The 27105-nt window shown below is 39.5% G+C and overlaps 2 protein-coding genes across 5 annotated transcripts in view; both read right to left on the bottom strand.

The window, feature by feature from the left end:
* Positions 1-19859, bottom strand: part of tdrd12 (tudor domain containing 12) — a 37709-nt gene extending 17850 nt beyond the window's left edge. For 2 of the 4 annotated variants that reach the window (XR_009810492.2, XM_061924853.2), the window contains exons 1-25: positions 19710-19859; positions 19374-19425; positions 16485-16649; positions 16272-16408; positions 15983-16099; positions 15846-15901; positions 14406-14491; positions 13478-13679; positions 11019-11206; positions 10863-10945; positions 10725-10790; positions 10602-10653; positions 10442-10524; positions 6884-6949; positions 6730-6790; positions 6526-6633; positions 6127-6312; positions 5063-5216; positions 4867-4994; positions 3182-3373; positions 2588-2716; positions 2394-2511; positions 1596-1735; positions 1316-1533; positions 1122-1224 (exon numbers count right to left, since the gene is read on the bottom strand). Coding sequence is in view for 3 of the 4 variants with exons in the window: in XM_061924853.2 (XP_061780837.1) it covers positions 1122-1224; positions 1316-1533; positions 1596-1735; positions 2394-2511; positions 2588-2716; positions 3182-3373; positions 4867-4994; positions 5063-5216; positions 6127-6312; positions 6526-6633; positions 6730-6790; positions 6884-6949; positions 10442-10524; positions 10602-10653; positions 10725-10790; positions 10863-10945; positions 11019-11206; positions 13478-13679; positions 14406-14491; positions 15846-15901; positions 15983-16099; positions 16272-16408; positions 16485-16649; positions 19374-19397 (2862 nt within the window). In the remaining variant the exon portion in view is untranslated. Of the gene's footprint in view, positions 1-1121; positions 1225-1315; positions 1566-1595; positions 1736-2393; positions 2512-2587; positions 2717-3181; positions 3374-4866; positions 4995-5062; positions 5217-6126; positions 6313-6525; positions 6634-6729; positions 6791-6883; positions 6950-10441; positions 10525-10601; positions 10654-10724; positions 10791-10862; positions 10946-11018; positions 11207-13477; positions 13680-14405; positions 14492-15845; positions 15902-15982; positions 16100-16271; positions 16409-16484; positions 16650-19373; positions 19426-19709 lie in introns of all 4 variants that reach the window. The other 2 variants (XM_061924855.2, XM_061924856.2) reach the window with 2 other exon arrangements.
* Positions 19860-21284: 1425 nt separating this feature from the next.
* Positions 21285-26946, bottom strand: faap24 (FA core complex associated protein 24). The gene is made up of 4 exons (XM_061924857.2): positions 26667-26946; positions 22474-22616; positions 22246-22401; positions 21285-22181 (listed from the first exon to the last, which is right to left on the bottom strand). The coding sequence occupies exons 1-4, from the start codon at positions 26761-26763 to the stop codon at positions 21936-21938; spliced, it is 642 nt and encodes a 213-aa protein (XP_061780841.1). The 5' UTR covers positions 26764-26946; the 3' UTR covers positions 21285-21935.
* Between the last annotated feature and the right edge of the window lie 159 nt (positions 26947-27105).

Genomic DNA, 27105 nt, shown 5'->3' on the forward strand with positions numbered 1-27105 from the left:
ACACAACAACACTTCCTCATTCTGTGCCAATCACCTTTCAAGCACAGACAGTGTGTTTGAAAACATGGGAAAAACTGACATCAAATCCAAACCACATGAACATAATACATTAACATTAGCTAGTCGTCACTGTATGAATTGATGTATTGATGTATGGCTGGGGGGGTAATTTAAAAAAAAAATGTTGTCATTAAAAAATTACAATCATGTGTGCTTACGGACTGTATCCCTGCAGACTGTATTGATCTATATTGATGTATAATGTAGGAACCAGAAATATTAATAACAGAAAGAAACAACCCTTTTGTGCGAATGAGTGTGAATGAGTGTACCGTAAATGGGGAGGGAGGTTTTTTTGGGTTGGTGCACTAATTGTAAGTGTATCTTGTGTTTTTTATGTTGATTTAATAAAAAATAAAAAAATAAAAAAAATATTTTACAATTATTATTTTTTAAATTTCTTGTGCGGCCTGGTACCAGTCAATCCACGGACCGGTACCAGGCCGCGGCCCGGTGGTTGCAGACCACTGCCTTGAAAGACCTCTTGTATCCAGTTTGAAAACCTAAGCCCAAGAACAGAAACACAGACACACATGACAATTTATCGATGACCACAACATTACCAAGTTCATTCTCATTTATTGTTTGATTGGTTGACGTATTGACTCTCGGCCAAATTTTAATGCCTCTGGACATATTTAATGGCCTTAATTTTAGCTAAATCCGCTTTTTAAAGACCCGTGGAAACCCTGATTATTTTTGTTGGCTCATGAGAAAGCGGCGAGGTATGCAAGCATGTTCCGGGGTTCAAATGAGTGCCCGTTGGCACCCTTTGGCTCCCTCTGCAAGAGGGGAGGGCACCAATGTAATAGTGCTTTCATTTTTCCTAATATTTCCGGGTGCCATGGCCAACCACCTGACCGAATGTCCCCCTCTGTTCTCACTCACTCTTACATGAGTCCACTACCTTTCGCCCGCCCCCTGGTGGTTGGCCGACTGCTAGTTTGATATGTAGCATAGCCTGCTTTTTAAATGTTAATATGTTGACGATCACCCTCATATAAAAGGCAGTTGCCAAAATTGTGATTGCAATTAAAATTTGATTAATTGTGTAGCCCTACTGTGAAAAGTGATGTTGTGACCTGTATGACAGCAGGAGTGGGAACATCCGATTCATCCAGCTGAGGAAGGATCCTGTGACGGTCTGGACACACAGTGCTGGCCCTACATATAAAAAACAAATTTTTCATATGTACAATGTCTCAGGCTGTCTGTTTGTTCAAGCAATACATAACAGAATAATGATTCCAAGAACCTGCACACTCCAAAGCTCTTTAGGTAGCGACAGAGTGGCCGCTCTGTCTTCTGCTCCTCTCGGGCTGTTTCTGTGCTCTCGGCAAATGACAGCAGCTCTGGAGACAGGAGAGCGTTTGTCCGCTTAAGGTAGCGCACAAGAGCGCTAACATGCCGTGTGTTCCTCTCGGAGACAAGCAGCAAAGACCTGGTGACTCTGGAGCTGGCCTGTGATGAGTCCTGGGACATGGAACAATTAAATTTCGACCCAGCTGTGGACACAGGGCACGTTCTGGTCTTACTGGTTCTGTGAGGTTTCTTAAGTTGCTGCTCATGCAAAGCAGTCGGCATCCAAACAATTTGGGTGAACTCGGGAAGCCAAAGTGGACGACACAAGTGGCATCTGTAACCCCGAAACACCTCAAACACTCACTGGTGGTGACTACAAGGCAAAGGTAGACACAAGAGAAAGGCTTAAAAGGGACTGCACTTTTTTTTTTTTGTCTGTTATTCGCAATCCTTATGTGATACAAGCACACATTTTTGTTTTTTTTATGCATTCTTAGTTGCAAATAAACACTGGCAAATGTCAGCTGGCTTTGCATACACGCTGTAAGTTTATATGTGATGTAGTAACAGGCACATTCATAATACCATGTAATACTTATGTATTTTGCTCAATTTAGGCATACAGCGGCGCATGGATTTCACAAACGCATCACAACCTTTACTTTTTCCTTTAACAACACTACTAATCGCAGTAGACTGTGAGAGACAACAAAGACTACTTTGGGACAAATGATGATCCAGAGCCTTGTATTTTTAAGCTTGGTGTATATTAGCGCTCTTAACACAAATATCGCTAATACTTGGTTAATATATTTAGGTCACAAAGTGGAGTGTTGGCAGATTTTGGATGTTTTTTTAGAGGGCTTTATGGGCGTCATAGTGTACTCCCATTAGCCACCTTGTACTTACCGTATTTTAACAAAAGAAAAAGGTGTTTTTGTCTTACATTACAAAATTTGCCAAGAAAAGTGGAGTTCCCCTTTAAGAGCAGAGTGAAAGAGCGTCATTGTTGTGAATGCAGTGTGATTTACCTAGAATGATGTGAGTCCCAGGCCCGATGTTTTTGCTCCACTGTTGGACCACAAAGTCCAAGTTGTGATTTAAACCGACATGAGACTTTAGACAGAACACCGATTTACTGCTCACAGCCTAGTGGATAAAAAAACATTGTTACTACCACCTGGTTATTAATGCCAATGTAGGCTGACACTGTCTTACTGCTCACATTAAAAACGTCTTCAACCTCCTCAACAGAGTTGGTGATGATTAAAGTCTTCTGGCTGACGTCAGGCCTGAAATCTAACGCAGCCAACAGCGCTGAGATCTTGTTGCTCTCTAAGGTCATGAGGACAGCCTGTGAAAGACACATTCGGCAGGACCCCATTGCGATTAGAACAACTGTATTTAAGGAAAGATCCATCCATCCATTTTCTACAGCTTGTCCCTCTCAGAATAGCAAGGGGGGCTGGAACCTATCCCAGCTGCATCTGGGCAGAAGGTGGGATGCAACCTGGACAAGTCACCACCTCATTGCAGAGCCAACACAGATAGACAACATTCACACACTAGGGCCAATTTAGCGTTGTCAATCAACCTATTCCCAGGTGCATGTCTTTGGAGGTGGAAGGAAGCCAGAGTACCCCAAGGGAACCCACGCAGTCACGGGGAGAACATGCAAACTCCACACAGAAAGACCACGAACCCAAGACCTTCTTATTGTGAGGCACCAGCACTAACCCCTGTTCCACAATGCTGCCCAAGATGTTACTCTTAATCTAATTCTTGCCAGTGAACAAAATTGGACATGGGGACGACCGACCTGCTGCACGTTGCCATAAAGAGCTGCTTCTTCGGAAGCTGCTATGGTGATGCAGGGGTAGGGCATGTGGTTGGTTACCATTGCCTCCATGTGACTTGTCCAACGCTTAGCCACGGCAACAAGCTGCTGCGGATACAAGGCCATTTCCTTGCGGGAGTTTACTGTCTGAAAATGCTGCAAAATGGACTCCATCTGCCAGGAGGACAGCAGTGTTTACGTGAACATTGCTTAAGACATTTTTCCACAATATTTAACACTACAATATTTAACAAAACAACTATGAGTATGTTACAGACTTGCTGTACTGTGTACAGTGTTTGTGTGTTAAAACTAAAGATCGACCTACATGCTTTTTTTCAGGTCTAACACTGATTATTACAAGTCAATAATGCCAATAACTGATATTTAAAGCCAATATTAATTTGCGGTATAAGTTATCTAAACATGTATACGTCAGTAAACAGCTGGACAAAGCTTCAAGTTGTTTTTTTAACATTATTTTTCAGAAAACGTCGGACCAGTAGCGACATAATGTTATATAAGGCGCTGATGTTGTGGTTAATTTAGCACCCAAATCAGGGGATTTCACAGACATTTATTATGTGTGTCTAAGAGGAGCATCAACATTTGCATTTCAAAATATGGGAAATCTCCTTGGAAACTTGGTTAAAATATGGGATTTCACCATATCACAATAACTCACCATCTACTCAATTACATAGCAGTTTATGGATTTAGTATATTGTAAAGTTTTCTCGTGAGGAACCCTGAAATAATGTGAACATTTAAATAAAAACAATTCTGGGCTCCTTCACGCTGATAATAGCATAGACATTTTTCAAGCTGGCTCACATAATTTCTTCCTGGATGTTACAGAAAGTATGAGAATGTGTGAGCTGCTGCCTGCTTTTCTTTACTTATACAATAAGTATCCTATTTGTCAAGATATTTACACAAATTTCTAAGATTTTTTCTGTATGTCCATCCATCTGTGTCAAGTTATTTGAATGGCTCACGAAACTCTTTGGACTTCTCTCATGAGCCCATGCTCCCGAGAGTTACGGACAAAATCTTGTCGAGCAACTCGATCGCTACAGTAGCAAAATCAAACAAAACAGGAACGGTAAGACAGGACAGAAAGAAAAATTTGGGGAAAATTATAAAGTTTGGACATGTAAGCAGAGGAGACGTACTGTAGATGTCATTACAAGGAGCGAAAGGGGGCGGGTTTGCGTGAGCGCCGCGGTGAAATCAGCTGAGCAGACTGGAGAAGAAGAATTATCACAAGAACTAAAATAAATGCTCTGTAGGATATCAAAACATATTTGGGGAGAATTCCGGACAATGAGAATAAAAAGGGAACTTTTCTCATGATGGGAAAGCAGGCTGGTGCTTGACCACTGGTTACTATCTACTTCACTCATTTAATTTTTTTAATACTAAATACTGGTATCATGTGTGCATGTATTGTATCTGCTTGGGTAGTTGTATATAATTTTTATTTATTTTTTAAATAAAAAAGTTTGTTACCAATTTAAAAAAGGCCAATACCGATATACATCAAAATACCAAATAAAATGGGTTGATCTCTATTTAAAACAGGCTTACAAACTCCATTTGTAAACTCAGTGTGACCTAAGAAAATGAGCCAGTGCCATGCTAGTACACACAGCTCAGTGTGTCACCTGTTCTGGAGCGAGAATGAAAAGCTGGTCTGCCTCGTCTAGCACCAAGTGACCCATACGCAGGAACAGGAAGCGATGACATGACAACAGACGAACAAAACTGAAGGGAGTGGTCACTAAAAGCAGGCCTGCAAATAAAGTAAACTTGGTTCAGTCCAGTCAGTCTTCATTGCAGTGTTTTTTTTTACGAACTTACAGTTTTTTGGTATCTTCATATATTTAGCTTCGTCTTTGGTGGTTCCCAGCAGCACACTGAATGGTCTGAGGCACTGGGAAACCTTGCTCTCCTCAAGCAGGTCGCACACCAACTGGACTTTCTCCCATCCAGGACACAACACGACTGCTATGGGCTGCAAATAATAACAGCTTTGAACAACATGACTGATGTGAAGTACATGCACACACACAATAAGTTTGTCTTGTGAAGCTTGAACCTTTCTACAGGTTTCAGCAGATCTGATGCTTTTTAATGCCACTTTAAAAAAATGTAATGCCCATAGTTATGTTATATATATATATATACATACACACACAGTCAGAACGAGATTAATCTGGCCCCATTTGTCAGTTTACCTGACCCATGAAACATGACAAATCAGGGGGGCGGGGGGGGCGCTTCCCAATTTAGCCACCAGATGGTAGTAGAGTGTTTAATATCTTAAAATGTGTTCAATTCCAACTTTGACCACAGCATCAGTTGCTATGCAGTGGCGCTTTCCATCATTTTCAGCAGACTGCATTGCAAAATGATTAATTTCCCCCTCTTCCTCTATTGCAGGATCCACCCAGGAATGGGGCCCATATGAATCTGTTCCCTCCTGTATAAACACACACACACACACACAAATATATGTATATACATACATATATGCATGTATTTTTTTTAGTTTACTCTTTCCTTATGGTGATTTAAAATTTCTTGATTACTGTTTATCATCGGTGTAAATTATTATATATTATGCATTATAGAGAAAAAAATATTTCTATGTACATATTTTGAGAAAAACAAAAATCAATGACAGCAAAAGTTATTTAGTTCATTTTCATTTATCGTTCAATTAACTTATTGACTATCATCCCAGGCCTACAATTGTATTACATTTTACTAAAACCTCTGGACATCAAATCCAATCCTTTTAAATGCCATTGAAGACTTTGATTTTCGCAAAATCCATTTAATGACTTTTTTTAATGCATTTTCATGACCCGCGGAAACCCTGTTCTACAAAGACGAGTCCTGTGATGCGGCGATGTGCTCACTCCTGCTCTGGAGGACGAGGTGGTCAAGATGGAGCTGCTGAGCAGCATGTGAGTGAGGAGGGGTGCTAGGTAGCTTCGAGGTTGGTCGCCAGCATGGGAAATGACGACGGTGTTATTTCCTTGAGCCACAGCAGGCCAGCTGAAGAGGTCAGCAGGAGAAAGGCAAAACCGCTTCCTCTGCAACAACTGGACAACAAGTGAGAAACTGAGTGGACACACAGCGGAACTTAAAAATGTGTGTTTAAATAGCTAGTGGGCCTCAATGACCAGCAATGGTTGATTCTCTTTATAAGATTATACTTTATAGCAAGGTTGATTTTGCATCAAAAGAACTTGCATCAGTAATAGAGCTCTATTAAAAGTAAAAAAAACAAAAAACTAATGGAGGGCCTTGTCTACCGTGCGGAGGCCATCAGTGATGGGTGCGTCATCTAAGCCCGTGCACGGCTCCAATGGGAGGGCTGAGTGCACCAGCATGTCACTTCTCTTAGGAGCACTGGAGATAATCTAAGCACAGCACACAATAACAGTCTTTCATAAGTCTGTGTTTAATATTTGGATAAAGTACAGCAACCTCTGCTAGCGACTTAAAAAAAGGCTTACCTGCTCATCTTCATCTTCTGAATGGAGCTTGAGAGGCTGTGGATTCAACCACTCCAAAAGTCTACATGTAACAGAGAGAAATTAAATAACAGAAAAATATGGCTCAGCAGTACACAACATTTTTACGCTATCAGCAGTCGGAAGACGGTCACACCTCGAGCACGCCCAGTCGTTGTTGCTGCTGGTCTTCATCACATCGGATTGGTCAGGTGGTGACTCGCTTAAACACACATACACAAACACACCTCAACATTATTGAGCGGACCCTGCACTGTTTTAGGTTGTTATTGTGCACCTCAAAGTGCGAAACAGGTATTGTTGTGGCGAGAGTCAAGGTCAGGGGTGTCCAAAGTGCTGCCTGGGGACCATTTGCGGCACAAAGCTCTTTTTTTACAACCCGTAGCACAGTTTAAAAATATCACTATAAAAAGTGTGTAATGCATGTTTTTGGCGGTGGGAAGAAGCCGGAGTACTCGGAGGGAACCCACGCATTCACAGGGAGAACACGCAAACTCCGCACAGAAAAATCCCGAGCCCGAGATTGAACTCAGGACTACTCAGGATCTTCGTATTGTGAGGCACATGCTGCCTTTAGTATATATATATATATATATATATATATATATATATATATATACACACACATATATATACACACACACACACACACACATATACATATATATATATACATACATACATACACACACACACACACATACACACACACACACACAGGACTATCTCAGAAAATTAGAATATTGTGATAAAGTTATTTATTTTCTGTAATGCAATTAAAAAAACAAAAATGTCATACATTCTGGATTCATTACACATCAACTGAAATATTGCAAGCCTTTTATTATTTTAATATTGCTGATTATCGCATACAGCTTAAGAAAACTCAAAAATCTCATCTCAAAAAATTAGAATATTCCCTCTGACCAAGTAAAAAAAAAAGATTTATAACAGCAAAACAAAATCAAACATTTGAAAATGTCAATTAATGCACTCAGTACTTGGTTGGGAATCCTTTTGCACGGATTACTGCATCAATGTGGCGTGGCATGGAGGCAATCAGCCTGTGACATTGCTAAAGTGTTATGGATGCCCAGGATGCTTCAATAGCAGCCTTTAGCTCATTTGCATTATTGGGTCTGGTGTCTTTCAGCTTCTTCTTCACAATACCCCACAAATTCTCTATGGGGTTCAGGTCAGGGGAGTTGGCAGGCCAATCGAGGACAGTAATGCCATGGTCAGTACACCAGTTACTGGTGGATTTGGCATTGTGGGCAGGTGCCAGATGATGCTGGAAAATGAAATCATCATCTCCATAGAGCTTTTCAACCTGGGCATCCATAACACCTCAGCAATGCCACAGGCTGATTGCCTCTATGCCACGCATTGATGCAGTAATCCGTGCAAAAGGATTCCCAACCAAGTACTGAGTGCATTAATTGACATTTTCAAATGTTTGATTTTGTTTTGCTGTTATAAATCTTTTTTTTTTTTTACTTAGTCTGAGGAAATATTCAAATTTTTGGAGATGGGATTTTTGAGTTTTCTTAAGCTGTATGCCATAATAATAATACTATTATTATGGCATAATATATATATTAATATTAATATATATATATATATATATATGACTGTCTCATAAAATTAGAATATTGTGATAAAGTTCTAAAATGTGACTACCGTATTTTTCGGAGTATAAGTCACACCTGCCGAAAATGCATAATAAAAAAGGAAAAAAACATATAAGTCGCACTGGAGCCCGGCCAAACTATGAAAAAACTGCGACTTATAGTCCGAAAAATACGGTAATCTGATCAAAAAATAATCATTTGACAACCCTTATATACATACAGTATATACATGCATATATATATATATATATATATATATATATATATATATATATATATATATATATATATATATATATATAAAAGATGCCCGATAATATCGGCCTGCCGATTTTTATTAAATCAACATAAAAAACACAAGATACACTTACAATTAGTGCACCAACCCAAAAAAACCTTCCTCCCCCATTTACACTCATTCACACAAAAGGGTTGTTTCTTTCTGTTATTAATATTCTGGTTTCTACATTATATGTCAATATATATCAATACAGTCTGCAAGGGATACAATCCGTAAGCACACATGATTGTACGTGCTGCTGGTCTACTAATAGTACTAACCTTTAACAGTTAACTAGTTTCAATGTAACTGTTTTTATATTGTTTTACTTTTTTTATTCAAGAAAATGTTTTTAATTTATTTATCTTATTTTATTAATTTTTTTTAAAAGTACCTTATCTTCACCATACCTGGTTGTCCAAATTAGGCATAATAATGTGTTAATTCCACGACTGTATATATCGGTTGATATCGGTATCGATTGATATCGGTATTGGTAATTAAAGAGTTGGACAATATCGGAATATCGGATATCGGCAAAAAGCCATTATCGGACATCCCTAATATATATATATACATATGCATATATACATGCATACATATACATATGTATCTATATGCATATATGTATATGCACATATATGCATACATATATATATATATATATATATATATATATATACATATATATATATGCATACACATATATATGCATACATATTTATACATATGCATATATATGTATACATATATATGCATATAATACATATATACATACACACATACATTATATATATACATACACACATACATTATATATATATACATACATATACGTATATATATATACACACACACACACACACACACACACACACACACACACATAGTTTTTCGTTCTCTTGTCCCTACAATTTCTCCGTCTTATTTTTTTTTTTCCTTCTTTCTATCACCACCTGTTCCAACTGCGCCAAACACTAACTATAGCCAAACATTTAATTAAGTGAAATAGAAATAAGGCAACAAGATGTGTTATTTTTGTAAAGTAAATCTGTAAAGCATATATGGACATCTACATCAACAATATGATTTGCCTGAGCGTGTGGACAGGACAGATTTTAAACTTTGGACGTCCCGCAGATCAGATTGTGGACACTGACTAGCCGAATTCCGCCTGAGGGCCATAGTTTTGGGACCACTGATCCTGAGATTTAAGTGTTAAAAGTAAAAATAATATATCTTGATATACAACTTTTTTGGGGGGCCGTTTGGATCCCCAATAATGTATAAATCAAAAGCAATGCTGTTATAAATACCTATATGTAAAGCTCCATAAACTTTACATCAAATATTCCTTTTTGAAAAATGTTTTGGGGAAAATTATGCATATTTTGTGATTCTTCCTATGAAAAACAGGATTTTCGTTAAAATAAATAAATAAAAAGGGTATAAAACAAAAAACAATTTAATGGCAATGAATAGAACGGATATATTAAGATAAAAACAAAAAGACACTTCGTCCTCCTCGCCCTTCTTTTCTTCGCAAAGATTATGAGACATTTTTCATCTAAACAGGAATATATGAACATCATAGCAATCGACATCCTAACGACAGCAGACCTTCCACAGTCAATGATGTTTTATTATGTTCGTTGGCTCTCATGAAGTCTGCAGTGAGTAATAATCAGTGTGATACGTTTTTTAAATTAATGCACCGCGTAAGCTTAAAATGATTAAAATACGTAAACATTAAATGTTATTATAAATGTGCATTTATAATTACACTTCCTCTCCTGTGCAGCCATTGGGCAAGCTGGTAGAATCTTCGCCAGGTGAACATTCTATTGGATCCTCTTGGTGACTCAACTGGAAGACAGCAAACACACACAAAGCTAGTGATGCATGTCGTTACTTTTATTTATAATTTCAATTGTCAAACCCACAGTTGGCTCCGCCTCTTTGAAGCTGCAGCCAGGATTGAGAAACTTCATAAGCCTGTGGAGACATCAGCAACACTGTCACGAGCGAGCCAATCGGACGAGACTGGGAGTGATGTCGTCTCTCACCTAAACAGACTGAGATTTGTGTTGAAAGCAGCAGCCAAAGAGGCATCCGAGTCCTCTGTCGAGTCACTGTAACAAAAAGCTAAGGTAACGCAATGGTCTTTGTCGTCTCACTTCATTTACATTAATTTCCACTGTCACCTTTTTGATTGGGTGCAGTCAGGCTGTGGTCCATCCTCTGACCTGCTGCTTCCCTCTGAGGTTTTTAGGTCGCAGTCTTGGCTCTGAAGTAGCAGTAAGCATGAATGACAATGAGGAAACTAACTGTGACGCCCATCCAATCAGAACACTTGATACCTGAGACACATCGATGCAAGCAGTTAGAGGGCGTGTGATTTCCACATCAGTGTACGTGGCAGGAGGAGGCAAAATTTCCACATCAGCGTAAGCGGCAGGAGGAGGCAAAGTTTCTACATCAGCGTAAGCGGCAGGAGGAGGCAAAATGTCCACATCGGCGTGTGAAGTGGTTTTATCTGTGTCCACACCTGGACACGGCAGAGTTTGGACATACCATTAATGCATGGAATAGGAAATATTGAGGGAATACAACAGAGAACTGTAGCTCTATTTATATTTTAGTCTATTTGCAGAAAAGGAGGTTGCATTGGGGGAGCGGCTCCACACAGTGTATGGCGCTACATCTATCCATCCATTTTCTACCGCTTGTCCCTTACACCAGTGGTCCCCAACCACCGGTCCGTGGATCGATTGGTACTGGGCCGCACAAGAAATTTAAAAAAATAAAAATAAAAAAAAATAAAAACTTTTTTTTTTTATTAAATCAACATAAAAAACAAGATACACTTACAATTAGTGCACCAACCCAAAAAACTCCCTCCCCCATTTACACTAATTCACACTCATTCGCACAAAAGGGTTGTTTCTTTCTGTTATTAATATTTCTGGTTCCTACATTATATATATCAATAGTCTGCAGGGATACAGTCCGTAAGCACACATGATTGTATTTCTTTATGACAAACCCCCCCCCGGTCCGTGGGACACATTTTCAGGCGTTGACCGGTCCGCAGCTACAAAAAGGTTGGGGACCACTGCCTTACACTGTTAGCAATTGGTAGCTGCTTATGTTTTAATTGTGATGGGGGCTTTCCAAAGCGATTTAATTGTTATAGTAAAACAGGCTACGGTCACACTGCAGGGTCGGATGTCCAATTCATTTTTTTTTTCAAATCGGACCTTTTTAATGGCTGTTCGCATTACAAAACGAAATGCCATTTCTAATGTGAATGCAATCGGACCCGCGTGCGGACATGACAGCAGTGTTTACGGAAGTAAACATGACTTCAATTCTAGTCGGTCTCAGTCGTGGCGCATTTGTGGCAATTTTTAAGGATTTTGTGCAATCAAATTCAACATGTTCTGAAGCGAATCATTGCACGTAGAATATTAAGAAGGACAAGTATTTTGCTTTGATGTCTGGTTGAAGAGCGTGTCCGTAGACAAGCAGTCGGAAACAGACAAATTCTTAAGAGATCCAAAATGGCCAAACTCATGAAAGTGTTAAAAATAAGTAATTTTTTATTGTTTTACTTTCTATGTTTCAATCTTTAGATCAACTTCAGATTCATCCATCAACTATACATTTTTAATGTTAATAATTGGAACCTCTACAGGGCTTCCCCTAGACTGCCAAAATACATGTGGTGGTGGGGGCATGGTTATGGGCGTAGTCACCCTGACGTCATCGAATAATTAGCATTTTTTTATGATAAATTTATTTAAAAAGACTAAAAAAATGTAGACATACATTTAAAAACAAATTACTATTAACACACATTTTTATTTATTGTTTTTACATATTTTCAATTGTTACTGCTTATTGTACAACATACTTTGTGGAGATGTTTTAAAGTGTCAAAATACTTAGTTTTTTTTTTAATTAAAAAAAACCTAGCAACAAAACTAGCATCTTCTTCTGGTGTTATTAGAGAATGTATTCGTGTTTGGAGACTCTTAACTTCTGTCCCTCGATGTCCTTGACTAAAGAGGCTTGCTGCAGCGAGCATGACGTCACATTTGCTTCACGCTGTTGCTCCAGTTGGACTTTCTCTTCTTAAAAGCCCTCACTGTCCTCTTAATATTTGCAGATTTTTAGATGGCTGTTCACCAACATATCTGGGATATATTAAAATTACATCCACATTGCAGACCACGCTCCAGACAGAATGGCGTGCGTTTTGTTTACATCCAGTTTTGACCACACCGTTTTCATCTTTTTTCGCTGGTTGAGATTTTGGTACATCACTTGTTAATAGTGCGCAAAAACTAGGCGCCATATACATATATTCATACTGTAATGACCAGCTAATGTTAATGTTTTATGTTCAAGTGGTTTGGATTTGATGTCAGTTTTTCACATGTTAGCAAACACACCTTCCATGCCGAAAATGTACTCCTGTAAGTACATTTGTGTAAAATAGCGTCAACATTGCAGCTTTTTCTTGTTACATTTTTATATTCTTTATGTAATAATATTTTTAATACGTGCCGCAGGCCGTTGTAAAATTAGCCGCAAGCCGCACTTTGCACAGCCCTAATTCAGATAATAGATACATTGTCAACAGTCTCATCTTGGAGAGATACTCACCCCTACAAAACAGTACAAAACATTTTGTAAATACCAGCCTGTTTCCCATCAACATGTATCGTCTTTAATAAATAACGGCTATAATTACAGCCTTTATTTTTATAAGTCACAGTAGCTCGAGGCGGTATTTTCATGTTTGTGTGCATACCAGGAGGAGGCAGAATTTTCTTGTCTGGAAGAAGCTGGGTTCGTGCTGGGGGCTTGTACACATGCTCACAGGTTGTTGAAGTTAGGATGTCGCCTGAAAACCTGACAACCTGTAGGTCCAGTTGGTCCAGCTTGCGGCTGTCAGCTGACTCATAGTCATAAACAGCATAGCTCCTCTCCACAAGTTCATCATTCACACAAATCTAAAACATAAAAATCAAAATAACCTGTGGAATCTTGAATACAAACACGTTAGATGAAGACAAAACACGATTTGAATTGTGGAACACAAAAAATTAAATTGAAAAACAAAGTGGGGTTTTTTTGGGCATTAACTACATTTTAAAAAACGGTTGGATTTTCATTTTATATGGGGATAGGTTGATTGGCAACACTAAATTGGCCCTAGTGTGTGAATGTGAGTGTGAATGTTGTCTGTCTATCTGTGTTGGCCTTGCGATGAGGTGGCGACTTGTCCAGGTTGTACGCTGCCTTCTGCCCGAATGCAGCTGAGATAGGCTCCAGCACCCCCCGCGACCCCGAAAGGGACAAGCGGTAGAAAATGGATGGATGGATATTTAATTTCAAAATCATCAGTTTTAAATCATGCTTTGCGTTTCTACTTACCGGTACTAGTGATTTTCTTTTTTGGTAAATGAAAGATACAATGAAAATCTAACAATTTTTTAGATGTAATTATTGCTCTTTGACACTGAAAAAGTTTTAAATTTTTCAAATTACATTTTTTATGTTTCAAAATAAAATTTAAATTAAGTTTTTCAATTCACATGTATTAAATCAAAACTCAATGACCTAAAGAGACAATGACGCAGAAAGTGCAGCATCACATGGTCATTTTAAAAACACGATGCCCTTCTTGTGTGTGATCACGTCCTAAATTAAATGTGAAAAGGAGAATAAAAGGTGACCTTAAAGTCTTTGATGGTCACGTAAAGCTCGATGGCGGTCGAGTGGGACTCGTCCTCCAGCAACATGGCCTCCGTCTGACTGGATGCTTTGAGATGTTCACAAAGAGGTTACATTAAAACAGTACATCTCAATTATTTTCTTTCATGAACCTCCTGGGGGACATGAAACCCCCCCTGATTTGAGTTACTATTGAGAACTTGATAATAGGGCTGCAACAATTGATTAATTTGTTGAAAAAAATAATAATAATATATACACACACACACACACACACACACACACACACACATACATATATATATATATATATATATATAAAATGTTGGAGGGTTTTCAATTTGTTTTAAATGGCTTTGAAGGCTACAGTGGTGACTCCCATTAGTTGCATCTTTCAAGCATTATTTTTTTATCTTTGAAATCCTAAAAAAAATACATGCACGCTCTTGTCTCTCATAATTATTGTGAATGATACACAATATTCCAAAAATGTGCAGTGCCCTTTTAACATTGAAAACATATTTAAACTAAACATTGGTCTCGTCAGTTTTATCCTTTTTTAAAAAGAGCTGCGATTTTGTTTGTGCGCAGAATTTGCAATAATATTGCTAATATTGTAGTTTATCAGAAGGGATGAAAGCATCTTCTTTCCATGAACAAATAGTCTGCCCTGAAGACAACTTTGAAACATTCCAAACGGTTAACTGCTGTACATACGCTTGAAACACTTTACTAATTCCTTCAAACTTATTTCACAGCACTTTTCTATTTAATATGAACACATTCAATTCAGTGCATCTGGCAGAGTGATGGCCAGTTGCACAGAAAATCTACAACAACAACAAAAAGACGATTCTGTTCGTATTTAGTGGCTTCAGTGTTCAAATCTGGACTTCAAACTTAATATGGCTATTCAGAACTATTGCTCAATATTTAGCTGAGATCTGCAATTCCTTTTTATTGCAGCAATAGTAGAAACATCCATCTTACGGAGATAAAATATAGCAAAGGGTAGTAGAATGACATAAAAAAACAATCCTGGTCTTTCCTCATTTCCTACCGCAGTTACAGTGAAAAACTATTTATGCTTTGTCGTACTTTCAGGTCTTTTTATTCTGGTCATTGTCACTTGTTTTTCTTGCCGCAGACGACTCCTTATTTCTTCTTTTAAATTCTGTCATAAACTTATCCATCTCTCCGCCTCTGTTAACCCCTGACCATGTGTTCCATTATACTTCCTACTTCTACTGGGTAAAACAGGAAGCCTCTTGATTAGATTGAGCACTACTGCCAACTAGCTGCAGGCTTGTGTATCGTTCTAACATGAATACTAGAGTGTAGACCCACTCCCTTGCCGTTCGCGACCCCCCAGGGGGTCACATTATTTAAGGAGCACAGCATGAGAACATGTCAAGAGGTCAATGCTGACAAACGTTGCTCACCTTGGATCAGGTTGTACATGTAGCACGTCGCTGAGCTGTCCCACCGACTGGAAGTGCTGCGGTAGCAAACATATGACACGTCCATCACGGGGGACAAAATGTTGTGCAGCACACCTGTGAGGATTTGTGTGTCTTACACCAGCTTGGCCTTCTCACAGAAAGACACGCGCAGGGTTGTTGGTTTGACCCTGGCCAGGTGGAATCTCCTCATCCAGTACGGCAGCTGGAGAAAGTCCTTCTCGGCCAACCGGATCCTCAAACAAGAAGACTAAGTTAGACATACATAAGACACGATCAACGGGATAACAGGAGGAACCACCCTCCATGGAGATCTTCACAGACATTTCCTGCTTGCTCACAGCATCTCAACTAATTATTTATATGGCCTGTATTATCATTCAAATATTGTCAAAATAAAAGTATTACTGCCGAAGAAGGACAACAAGCAGCTCTCCGTGGTCAACCAAGTAACAGCGTGCGTAGCACGCCATCGAGTCTGTAAGGATGGCCTCCAGCAGGGCCCGACACCACTTCTTCATCTGGGACCAGTACACAACACACACCTGAAGGGAGGAGAACACGCACACCCTCAGAGACACACACAAACACCTGATCCTCAGCTGGATGAGTGACACTTACCTGTCCCACCTCCAAGGAGGAGGTTATCACTTTACCCACATCCCTGGTGACATCGCTGTAGAAGAGATTCATTTGATCGAACAGCTCGTCGTACTGCTCTTTACTAACAGCCCCCACGCCGCCATCTCCCGCCAACTGAGCCCAGAGGCATGATGGGTCTTCCACCTGCCAGGAGTCAAAGGTCAAATTGGAGAAGCAGAAACTACCACCAGCATGTACGACTGGAGAATACCATTACATGCTCACATATTTAGGGAATGTCTTTGTAATTCAGGTGCAAAACAGCAAATAATGTTGAGGTGTTATGCCCACTGTCCACATGATTATAAGCGAATAATGTTGGTGTTATGCCCACCGTCCACATAATTATAAGCAAATAATGTTGGTGTTACGCCCACCGTTCACATGATTATAAGCAAATAATGTTGGTGTTATGCCCACCATCCACATGATTATAAGCAAATAATGTTGGTGTTATGCCCACCGTCCACATGATTACAAGCAAATAATGGTAGTGTTATGCTCACCGTCCACATGATTATAAACAAATAATGTTGGTGTTATGCCCACCGTCCACATGATTACAAGCAAATAATGGTAGTGTTATGCCCACCGTCCACATGATTATAAACACATAATGTTGGTGTTATGCCCACCGTCCACATGATTACAAGCAAATAATGTTGGTGTTATGCCCACCGTCCACATGATTATAAGCAAATAATGTTGGTGTTATGCCCACCGTCCACATAATTATAAGCAAATAATGTTGGTGTTACGCCCACCGTTCACATGATTATAAGCAAATAATGTTGGTTATGCCCACCGTCCACATGATTATAAGCAAATAATGTTGGTGTTATGCCCACCGTCCACATGATTACAAGCAAATAATGGTAGTGTTATGCCCACCGTCCACATGATTATAAACAAATAATGTTGGTGTCTATTCTATTCTATTTTGACTTTCTTGAAAGAAAAGTACCCCATACTTGCGTTGTTTTAGGCTGTTGGAACCGTTGAAACCGCGAAAAAGATAAACGTTTCTTCAGAGTTCTTCGAGAGGTAATCAATCAAGATTTTACGAAAGAAGACAAGAAAATGGGCACGCACTCCAGTCGAAGAAGACAGAGTCGAAGAATGCACAAGTTTGCAGTGATCACTTTGTTAAAGGTTTGTTTAATATACTTTTAACAGTTATTTCCCATGTATTATCTTGATATTATTTGTATTTCTTTAACACATCTTTGCTATGAGGGTTTCAAAAGGCAGCAACTTGGTGAGTCTAAAAGAAAGCAAATGTTAGCAAAACCTACAAGAGTTGAGTTTTTATCAAAAGACAGCAATCATAAATGAAGCTTTCAGCACATACAATGGTATTAATGGTATTGGATACTTCCATTTAAAAGTCACATATCCAATTACAACCTGTACCGTAATATTGTCCCGTGAGATTTTGATACTGATACATCCCAGATAAATATCACTTTATTATGAATATGCCTGTTACTACTTTATATATAACCTTACAACATGTCTTTAAACGATGCTGGAGGCTTTTGAGAACGCTTTATAGGGCGGAATAAAGCTCCATATCTGGCTGACCTTAGCTAGCGCTTATTCTGAAGTTAGAATGCTTAAAAAAAGTTTTTGTTTTTTTTTCAAATGTGTGTGCTTATCTTACATAAGGATTGTGGATAAGTGAAGTGAAGTGAATTATATTTATATAGCGCTTTTTCTCAAGTGACTCAAAGCGCTTTACATAGTGAAACCCAATATCTAAGTTACATTTAAACCAGTGTGGGTGGCACTGGGAGCAGGTGGGTAAAGTGTCTTGCCCAAGGACACAACGGCAGTGACTAGGATGGCGGAAGCGGGGATCAAACCTGCAACCCTCAAGTTGCTGGCACGGCCGCTCTACCAACCGAGCTATACCGCCCCTATTATTAAGACAAATCTTAAAAAAAAAAAAAAAAGTGCAGCTGCCATTTCAGAAGTTGACCAGAAATTTCACTGGTTTTGGTAATCTATAACTTTCTTAATATTTACTAGAGACGTCCGATAATATCGGCCTGAAACACAAGATACACTTACAATTAGTGCACCAAGCCAAAAAACCTCCCTCCCCCATTTACACTCATTCACACAAAAGGGTTGTTTCTTTCTGTTATTAATATTCTGGTTCCTACATTATATATCAATATATATCAATACAGTCTGCAAGGGATACAGTCCTGTGTGTGCTGCTGGTCCACTAATAGTACTAACCTTTAACAGTTAATTTGACTCATTTTCATTAATAACTAGTTTCTATATTGTTTAACTTTATTTTATATTCAAGAAAATGTTTTTAATTTATTTACCTTATTTTTATTTTATTTTTTTAAAAGGACCTTATCTTCACCATACCTGGTTGTCCAAATTAGGCATTATAATGTGTTTAATTCGACGACTGTATATATCGGTATCGGTAATTAAAGAGTTGGACAATATCGGCAAAAAGCCATTATCGGACATCCCTAATATTTACCACAGGAATTATATTTATATTGGTATCTTATTTCCAAGACCTCTCTGATAATACTTGTGAACAATGTAAATCAATTAGTCTTTGAAAATGTTCACACATACCTACTAATTAAATTTAGTGGACATTGAAGGGCAAACTGAATTGTCTTCTGAACATAACCACTCGATTTAACAGTGTCGCTTGGTATTTGTAATATTATATGTAACCATTAAAGACGTTTAAAATGTGTAAAAAAAAAAACCGTCACAAAATCAAATGTTGCGTTTATTTAATGAATTAGGTCACAACGTGTAGCAGGAAACACAGCCAGGTGGCAAATTAACAATTAGCCTTGATGAGGCCAAACGTTCGTCACTCACCTTCAAATTCAGCAATTTCGACATTTTGTGGAGTGGGAGATCCTTGCTTGGCCTTGGAAAGTAGGAGAGGGTGAAAATAACAATTAATTTAAACACTTGAGACTTTAAGGCAAGAACAGGAGGTGTTCACTAGCTAGCTCGTAGCTACGTGGTATTTAGCAAGATGGCCGCTAGTTAAGACGCTCCCAATTATTACCCCGCGCGTTTCGCCCATCAAAATAACAAACTTCACCTTCCGTCCCCTCGAAACATGATACATTTACTAAATTAACTTTTTTTTGGAGTCCGTGATGCCTACAATTTGTTTCATGACCAATGTTAACAGGAAAAAAGTACCGTGGCGGCTGTAGATGGATGCAAACGTGCGAGTGCGAAGTCGGGTCCAGTCGTTGTAATTACGCTTGTGACCACTAGGGGCCCGCTAAATATGTATGACCATCAGTTTTTATATACGTTCCATAAATATACTGTATAACAATGATCACACCATTCAGGTTTCGAGTCATATTTATATATTTTGAACCCCAAAAAATGTTTAGACATATTTCCTTTGCCTCTCCATGTAGGTAATAAAATACTTTTGTTCATGTCAAACACTAAATAGCTCATTGATTCATTGTCTGATGGTTGGCCAGTCCACTACCCCTTGACCCAGGGGTGTCAAAACTTTTTCCACTAAGGAAAAAAAATAAAAAAAAATAAAAAAATAAAAGCATGTGGGGCCCATTTTGAAATTATTCATTTTCAAAACCAATACAATATATAGGTTGCTTTTTTATTACCTTTAGGTCTCCCCTCAAGTTAGGCCCTGGGGAGCCCGGATAAGTCTCAGTCATTCAAATTAAAAAAATAAGTCATACATTATATATATTTTTTCAACACTTAAACCTATAGATCTTCTCCAGATATATCTGCTGATATCAAGTTGTATTTATTGTTTTAAGAAAAAAACCTTTTTTATGGCAAAAGCACAAAACATGCAACAATTCTCCCCCCAAAAATATTACAAATTGAAAAATTTGATGGTCAATATTTGAAAGGTCAATAATTAATTGATTTCTATGGAATATAAAAGGGCCCCACTCATAAGTGTTACAAAAATAAGCCATACCTTTTTTTTACTCTTAAATCCCTATATCAAGTTCAGATCTATCTGTTGATTATAATTTTTTATTTTTATTTTTTTTTGGTTTGTTTAATGCCCTTTTTGTCATAGAAAACTCATGTTTTTCTGGCAAACACACAAAATATGCAATATTTTCACCCAAACATTTAAAAATGGAATATTTGTGGTGAAGCGATTGGTCAATAGGTCAATGATTTATTACTTCATTGATTTCGATTCATTATTAATTGTTGAACAATGACAGTAAAAAAAAAAAAATCCTACTAAAATTCTATTGAATACAAAAGGGCCCCACTCATAGGTGTTACAAAAATAAGCCATACATTTTTTTACGCTTAAATCCTTATATCAACTTCAGATCTATCCGTAGATTATAATTTCAATTACCATATTTTTCGGACTATAAGTCGCAGGTTTTTTTTCATAGTTTGGGTGCGACTTATACTCAGGAGCGACTTATGTGTGAAATTATTAACACATTACCGTAAAATATCAAATAATATTATTTAGCTCATTCACGTAAGAGACTAGACGTTTAAGATTTCATGGGATTTAGCGATTAGGAGTGACAGATTGTTTGGTAAACGTATAGCATGTTCTATATGTTATAGTTATTTGAATGACTCTTACCATCATATGTTACGTTAACACACCAGGCACGTTCTCAGTTGGTTATTTATGCCTCATATAACGTACACTTATTCAGCCTGTTGTTCACTATTCTTTATTTATTTTAAATTGCCTTTCAAATGTCTATTCTTGGTGTTGGCTTTTATCAAATACATTTCCCCAAAAAATGCGACTTATATTCCAGTGCGACTTATATATGTTTTTTTCCTTCTTTATTATACATTTTCGGCCAGTGCGACTTATACTCCGGAGCGACTTGTAGTCCGAAAAATACGGTAGTTTTTTTTTGTTTACTTAATGCTCTTTTTGTCATAGAAAACTCAAGTTTTTCTGGCAAACACACAAAATATGCAATATTTTCATTCAAACATATTTAAAAATTGAATGTTTGTGGGGAAGCGATTGGTCAACAGGCCAATAATTTATGACATCATTGATTTTGATTCATTATTATTTTTTGAGCAATGACACTTTTAAAGAAAAAACAGCGCACATGGCAGCTTTGTGGTATTAGAGTCAACATTGCAACTTTTTTGCTCTTTTATTCCACTTTTTTGTGTTTCTTTTTCGTAATATTATTTTAGAATGTGCTTCTGGCCATTAAAAAAATAGCTGGGGGCCATTTTTGGACACCTCTGCCTTAACCAAAGAGTAGGGTCTAAAGACATTGATTCCTAAATGTGTACAGTAGAAGTCTTCACGAGAAAAGACCATTAACTGTTCTGTCACTACATTCAGGACTTAGTGAGACACAAAAAAAGTCTCCTGTTAGCAGCTCCTTGGGTCCTTGGATCAGTTGATCAGCTTCAAGACCCCGTGGATTTGTGGAAGAAGTTGTGGATGTTCTGAGCGGCGGCCTGTCCCACTGTGGCTTCCAGGTCTGCGACGCCTGCGTTGCAGATCTGGTGGATACTGGAGAAGCGCTCAAGCAGAGCCAGGGCTTTGACTCGGCCCACCCCGGGGACCTGCTGCACCAGGGCCAAAACCAGCGGGTCCAGGAGCCGGGACGAGCTCCTCCTACTGAACGGGTTGTCCCTGCCGTCCCCGTGAACCTGTGATAGGGAGAAACTTGTGTGTGACCTCCTTGGGACAGCATCAACGTGACTTTGTAGTTACCATTTGAACCATGAGCTGGGAGGCCTCCGTCTGTCCGCCGACTGGCAGCAGCGTCAGTCCCAGCTCAAAGACGACAAACTTCTGGACAGAGGCGAAGTACTGCTCGCCCAGGCGGGTTTTCTCCACCAGGACCAGCTCCTGGAAGCTGCTGCAGGCCTTCTCGACCAACAAGGAGAGTCACGTTAAAAAAAATGGGCAATAACACAAAAGAAGCTACTGGAAACTCACAGTCCTGTAGCGGACCAACTTCCTCTTGTAGGCGGAGCCTGCGATGACGTCACACTCGGACAGGTAGAGGATGCAGCTTTTGTTTGGGAGAAGAAAATCTGCCGTGCCGAGCTCGTTCTCAAAGAGGATTTTCACACCTCCACCTTCAGAATCAGAAGTACTTAATTAATCTCCGAGATGGGGGAAGGCGGAGTAAAAAAATATTCAGTCAAAGGCTGGACTCCAGGGAGGGGGTCCAGACTGAGGCCAAGGAGAAAAACCTCATAGCCATAACATAAACATGTTACATAGAATCAACAAAACTTGCAACAGAGGGGAGATCTCAATTTTCCGGGGATTAATAAAGTACTTCTGATTCTGATTCAGCAGATGTCCAGTGAGGATGTGAAGTTTGTCAGGGGGAAACACACACACACACACACACACACACACACACACACACACACACACACACACACACACACACACACACACACACACACACACACACACACACACACACACAGCAAGAGAGAAATACAGTGTGACCTCAATTGGTTCTTGAACAGGGTTTGTAAATCGAAACGTTTGTACAGTAAAGCAGAGTTCCCCATAATTACAAAGTAAACATGAATAATGAGTTAAAACTTGCTGTAGTTTGTAGCCCTTTAGTTCACTCTCGCTGGGATGCCGACCGACGGGACGCTCACATAATTCCGTTTAGATCAGGGGTCTCAAACTCAATTTACCCGGGGCCACTGGATGCAGAAACTGGGTGAGGCTGGGCCGCAAGAATAGATTTCTTAAAAAAATCTAACATGCACTTTTTAATGAATTCACCTTCTTTGAATGGCTATCCCGCCCTAGCAACATACTTGCCAACACTCCCGATTTTTCCGGGAGACTCCCGAATTTCAGTGCCCCTCCCGACAATTCCCCCGAATTTGTCCCGATTTTCACCCGGACAATAATATTAAGGGCGTGCCATGATAGCACTGCCTTTAACGTCCTCTACAACCTGTCGTCGCATCCGCTTTTACACCATACAAACAACGTGCCGGCCCGGTCACATGTTGTATGAGGCTTCTGCAGACACACGTAAGTGACTGCAAGACATACTTGATCAACAGCCATACAGGTCACACTGAGGGTGGCTGTATAAAGAACTTTATCACTGTTACAAATATGCGCCACACTGTGAACCCACACGAAACAAGAATGACAAACACATTTCGGGAGAACATCCGCACCGTAACACAACATAAACACAACAGAACAAATACCCAGAATCCCATGCAGCCCTAACTCTTCCGGGCTACAATATACACCCCCGCTACCACCAAACCCCGCGCCCCCAACTCAACCGACGCACGGAGGTCACCTACCTAGGATCCATTCTAGAGGCTAATCTTTGCTGTGATAAAATGGCAACCAAGGTAATCAAAAAGGTCAACCAACGAACAAGATTTCTCTACAGAATCTCCTCTCTGGTCAACAAAAGCACCATGAAGATTCTAGCGGGAACTCTCGTTCAACCCTTTTTCGATTACGCATGCACCTCCTGGTACCCCAGCACCTCCAAAACCCTCAAATCTAGACTCCAAACATCCCAGAACAAGCTAGTCAGGTTACTTTTAGACCTCCACCCCAGATCCCACCTCACTCCTACTCACTTCTCCAAAGTGGGCTGGCTCAGGGTGGAGGACAGAGTAAAACAACTTGCACTGAGCCTACTCTATAAAATACGCTACACCACCCTGATACCGAAGTACATGTCAAACTACTTCCATAACGTAAATGACCGCCATAACCACAACACCATGGGGAGCTCCACAAACCACGTTAAACACAGATTCCGATCTAACAAAGCTCTTAACTCATTCTCCTTCTATGCCACATCAATATGGAGTGCACTCGCAACAGGTGTAAAAGAAAGTGCATCTCTATCCTCCTTCAAAACCGCACTAAAAAAACACCTCCAGGCAACTTCAACCCTTGACTAAGACCCTCCCCCCACTCCATCCCACCTCCCCGGATTGTAAATAATCAAATGTAAATAATCAAATGTATATACATGTTCTTATGCTTTCTGAGCTCACTATTGTTCTCTGTTCGCTGTACATATCCTACCAAGTCAGACCTACACTGTTACAATGTCCATTTCTCAGATGATATAATTGTTGATGACTGAAGTGCTGATAGCAACCAAACCTAACCCCCTCCACATCCCACCCCCCGGATTGTAAATAATGTAAATAATTCAATGTATATACTCTGATGATTAACTTGTGTGATGACTTTATTATGCTGATAGTATATATTTGAATTGATTAACGTGGACCCCGACTTAAACAAGTTGAAAAACTTATTCGGGTGTTACCATTTAGTGGTCAATTGTACGGAATATGTACTGTACTGTGCAATCTACTAATAAAAGTTTCAATCAATCAATCAATCAATCAATCGTTCTTCAAAGCTCGCTTTGAAAATCTGTGCACTATAAAGTGTGTTAAGAGTCGCCGTTAATCCTGACTTAAATAAATAAATAAATGGGTTGTACTTGTATAGCGCTTTTCTACCTTCAAGGTACTCAAAGCGCTTTGACACTACTTCCACATTTACCCATTCACACACACATTCACACACTGATGGAGGGAGCTGCCATGCAAGGCGCTAACCAGCACCCATCAGGAGCAAGGGTGAAGTGTCTTGCTCAGGACACAACGGACATGACGAGGTTGGTACTAGGTGGGGATTGAACCAGGGACCCTCGGGTCGCTTCCTCATTTTTTGATTTCAAAAATTAAAATCTGCACAAATTGTTTTATTCATTTTTGTTTTCCAGATTCAAATGTGTTGTGCTCCTCAGTTAATCTTGCCGATCAATTCGAATGTATTATTATTTAAAGTTAAAGTTAAAGTACCAATGATTGTCACACACACACTAGGTGTGGCGAGATTATTCTCCCTGGGAGGTGAGGGGAGCAGTGGGCAGCAGCGGTGGCCGCGCCCGGGAATCATTTTGGTGATTTAACCCCCAATTCCAACCCTTGATGCTGAGTGCCAAGCAGGGAGGTAATGGGTCCCATTTTTATAGTCTTTGGTATGACTCGGCCGGGGTTTGAACTCACAACCTACCGATCTCAGGGCGGACACTCTAACCACTAGGCCACTGAGTAGGTATTGTTGAGAGTATTTACTTTATTTTTCAGGACAAGCAGTAGAAAATGGATGGATGGAGTATCAAATGGTTCATGTTGGCCAATAAACTGTTTAAAGTTAAATCAGGATTCGATATTTGTTTAATGTTCAGGCAAATTGATGCACTTTAAAATTGTCTGTTACAGACTAAACTAAAAGCTAAAAGTAGAAGCATTTAAGTCCCAACTTAAAACTCATTTGTATACTGTAGCCTTTAAATAGACCCCCTTTTTAGACCAGTTGATCTGCCGGCACAGGTCTGGTGGCCATGGATGAAGTGCTGGCTGTCCAGAGTCGGGACCAGGGGTGGACCGCTCGCCTGTGTATCGGTTGGGGACATCTCTGCGCTGTTGACCTGTCTCCGCTCCGCTGGCCCCACTATGGACTGGACTCTCACTATAATGTTAGATCCACTATGGACTGGACTCTCACTATAATGTTAGATCCACTTTGGACTGGACTTTCACAATATTATACTAGACCCACTCGACGTTCATTGCATCCGGTCTCCCCTCGATGGGGGGGGGGGGGGGGGGGGGCACCCACATCTGCGGTCCTCTCCAAGGTTTCTCATAGTCATTCACATCGACGTCCCACTGGGTTGTGAGTTTTTCCTTGCCCTTATGTGGGCTCTGAACCGAGGATGTCGTTGTGGCTTGTGCAGCCCTTTGAGACACTTGTGATTTAGGGCTATATAAATAAACATTGATTGATTGATTGATTGATAAACACTATGTTAATAAAATTATTATTTTGTAAACTGGTCGATGTTTCTTTCTTTTTTGTTTTATTAAATGTTAAGGAAACAATGTTATGCAGAGGTGTACTTATGACAATTTTATAGATAAGTGATAGTATTTATAGTCGTGGCGGAGAGTGTAGGGGGGAACGCAAAATGCTTTCCTCTTCCTCGGGGGTCATAAAAAATATAATCTTTAAGTAAACGAACGAGCTGCACACAACAAAAAATGACATATAAAGAACACATAGGTATAATCCGTCACTTTGTTTACCTTTCAAGTTTTGAATGAGGGACGAGTCTCTCCATTTCTCGCTGGCAATGACATGTCCGTAAACAGGAACACTCAAAGTCGCTTTTTTGGCCTCCATGACGTTGTCCAACCGTGCCAGGATCCCGTTACGGCCAAACAAATACAGATTTGTTGCGATACTGCGATGAGAGAAAGGCCATTTTTGGAGTTAGAGTCGAGTCGTAAAAAGCCAAATGTTTGTTTTGAAGCGCCACTTCTTCTTCGTTTAGCTTTCAATTAGTCAGATGAAGACCGCGCACGCCTTGTCGCCCCCTGAAGGACCGGAGTACAACACCATCCGGTGCCGTTATGTTCAAGTTGTTTTTATTGAACAATTTAACATATACAAAAATATATATTCATTCACAATATATAAAAAAATTAGGCCATTTTCAATATTTTTAAATATCCACCAGGATGA

This window comes from Nerophis lumbriciformis, linkage group LG29 (genome assembly GCF_033978685.3).
Source record: "Nerophis lumbriciformis linkage group LG29, RoL_Nlum_v2.1, whole genome shotgun sequence".
Lineage (NCBI taxonomy): Eukaryota > Metazoa > Chordata > Actinopteri > Syngnathiformes > Syngnathidae > Nerophis > Nerophis lumbriciformis.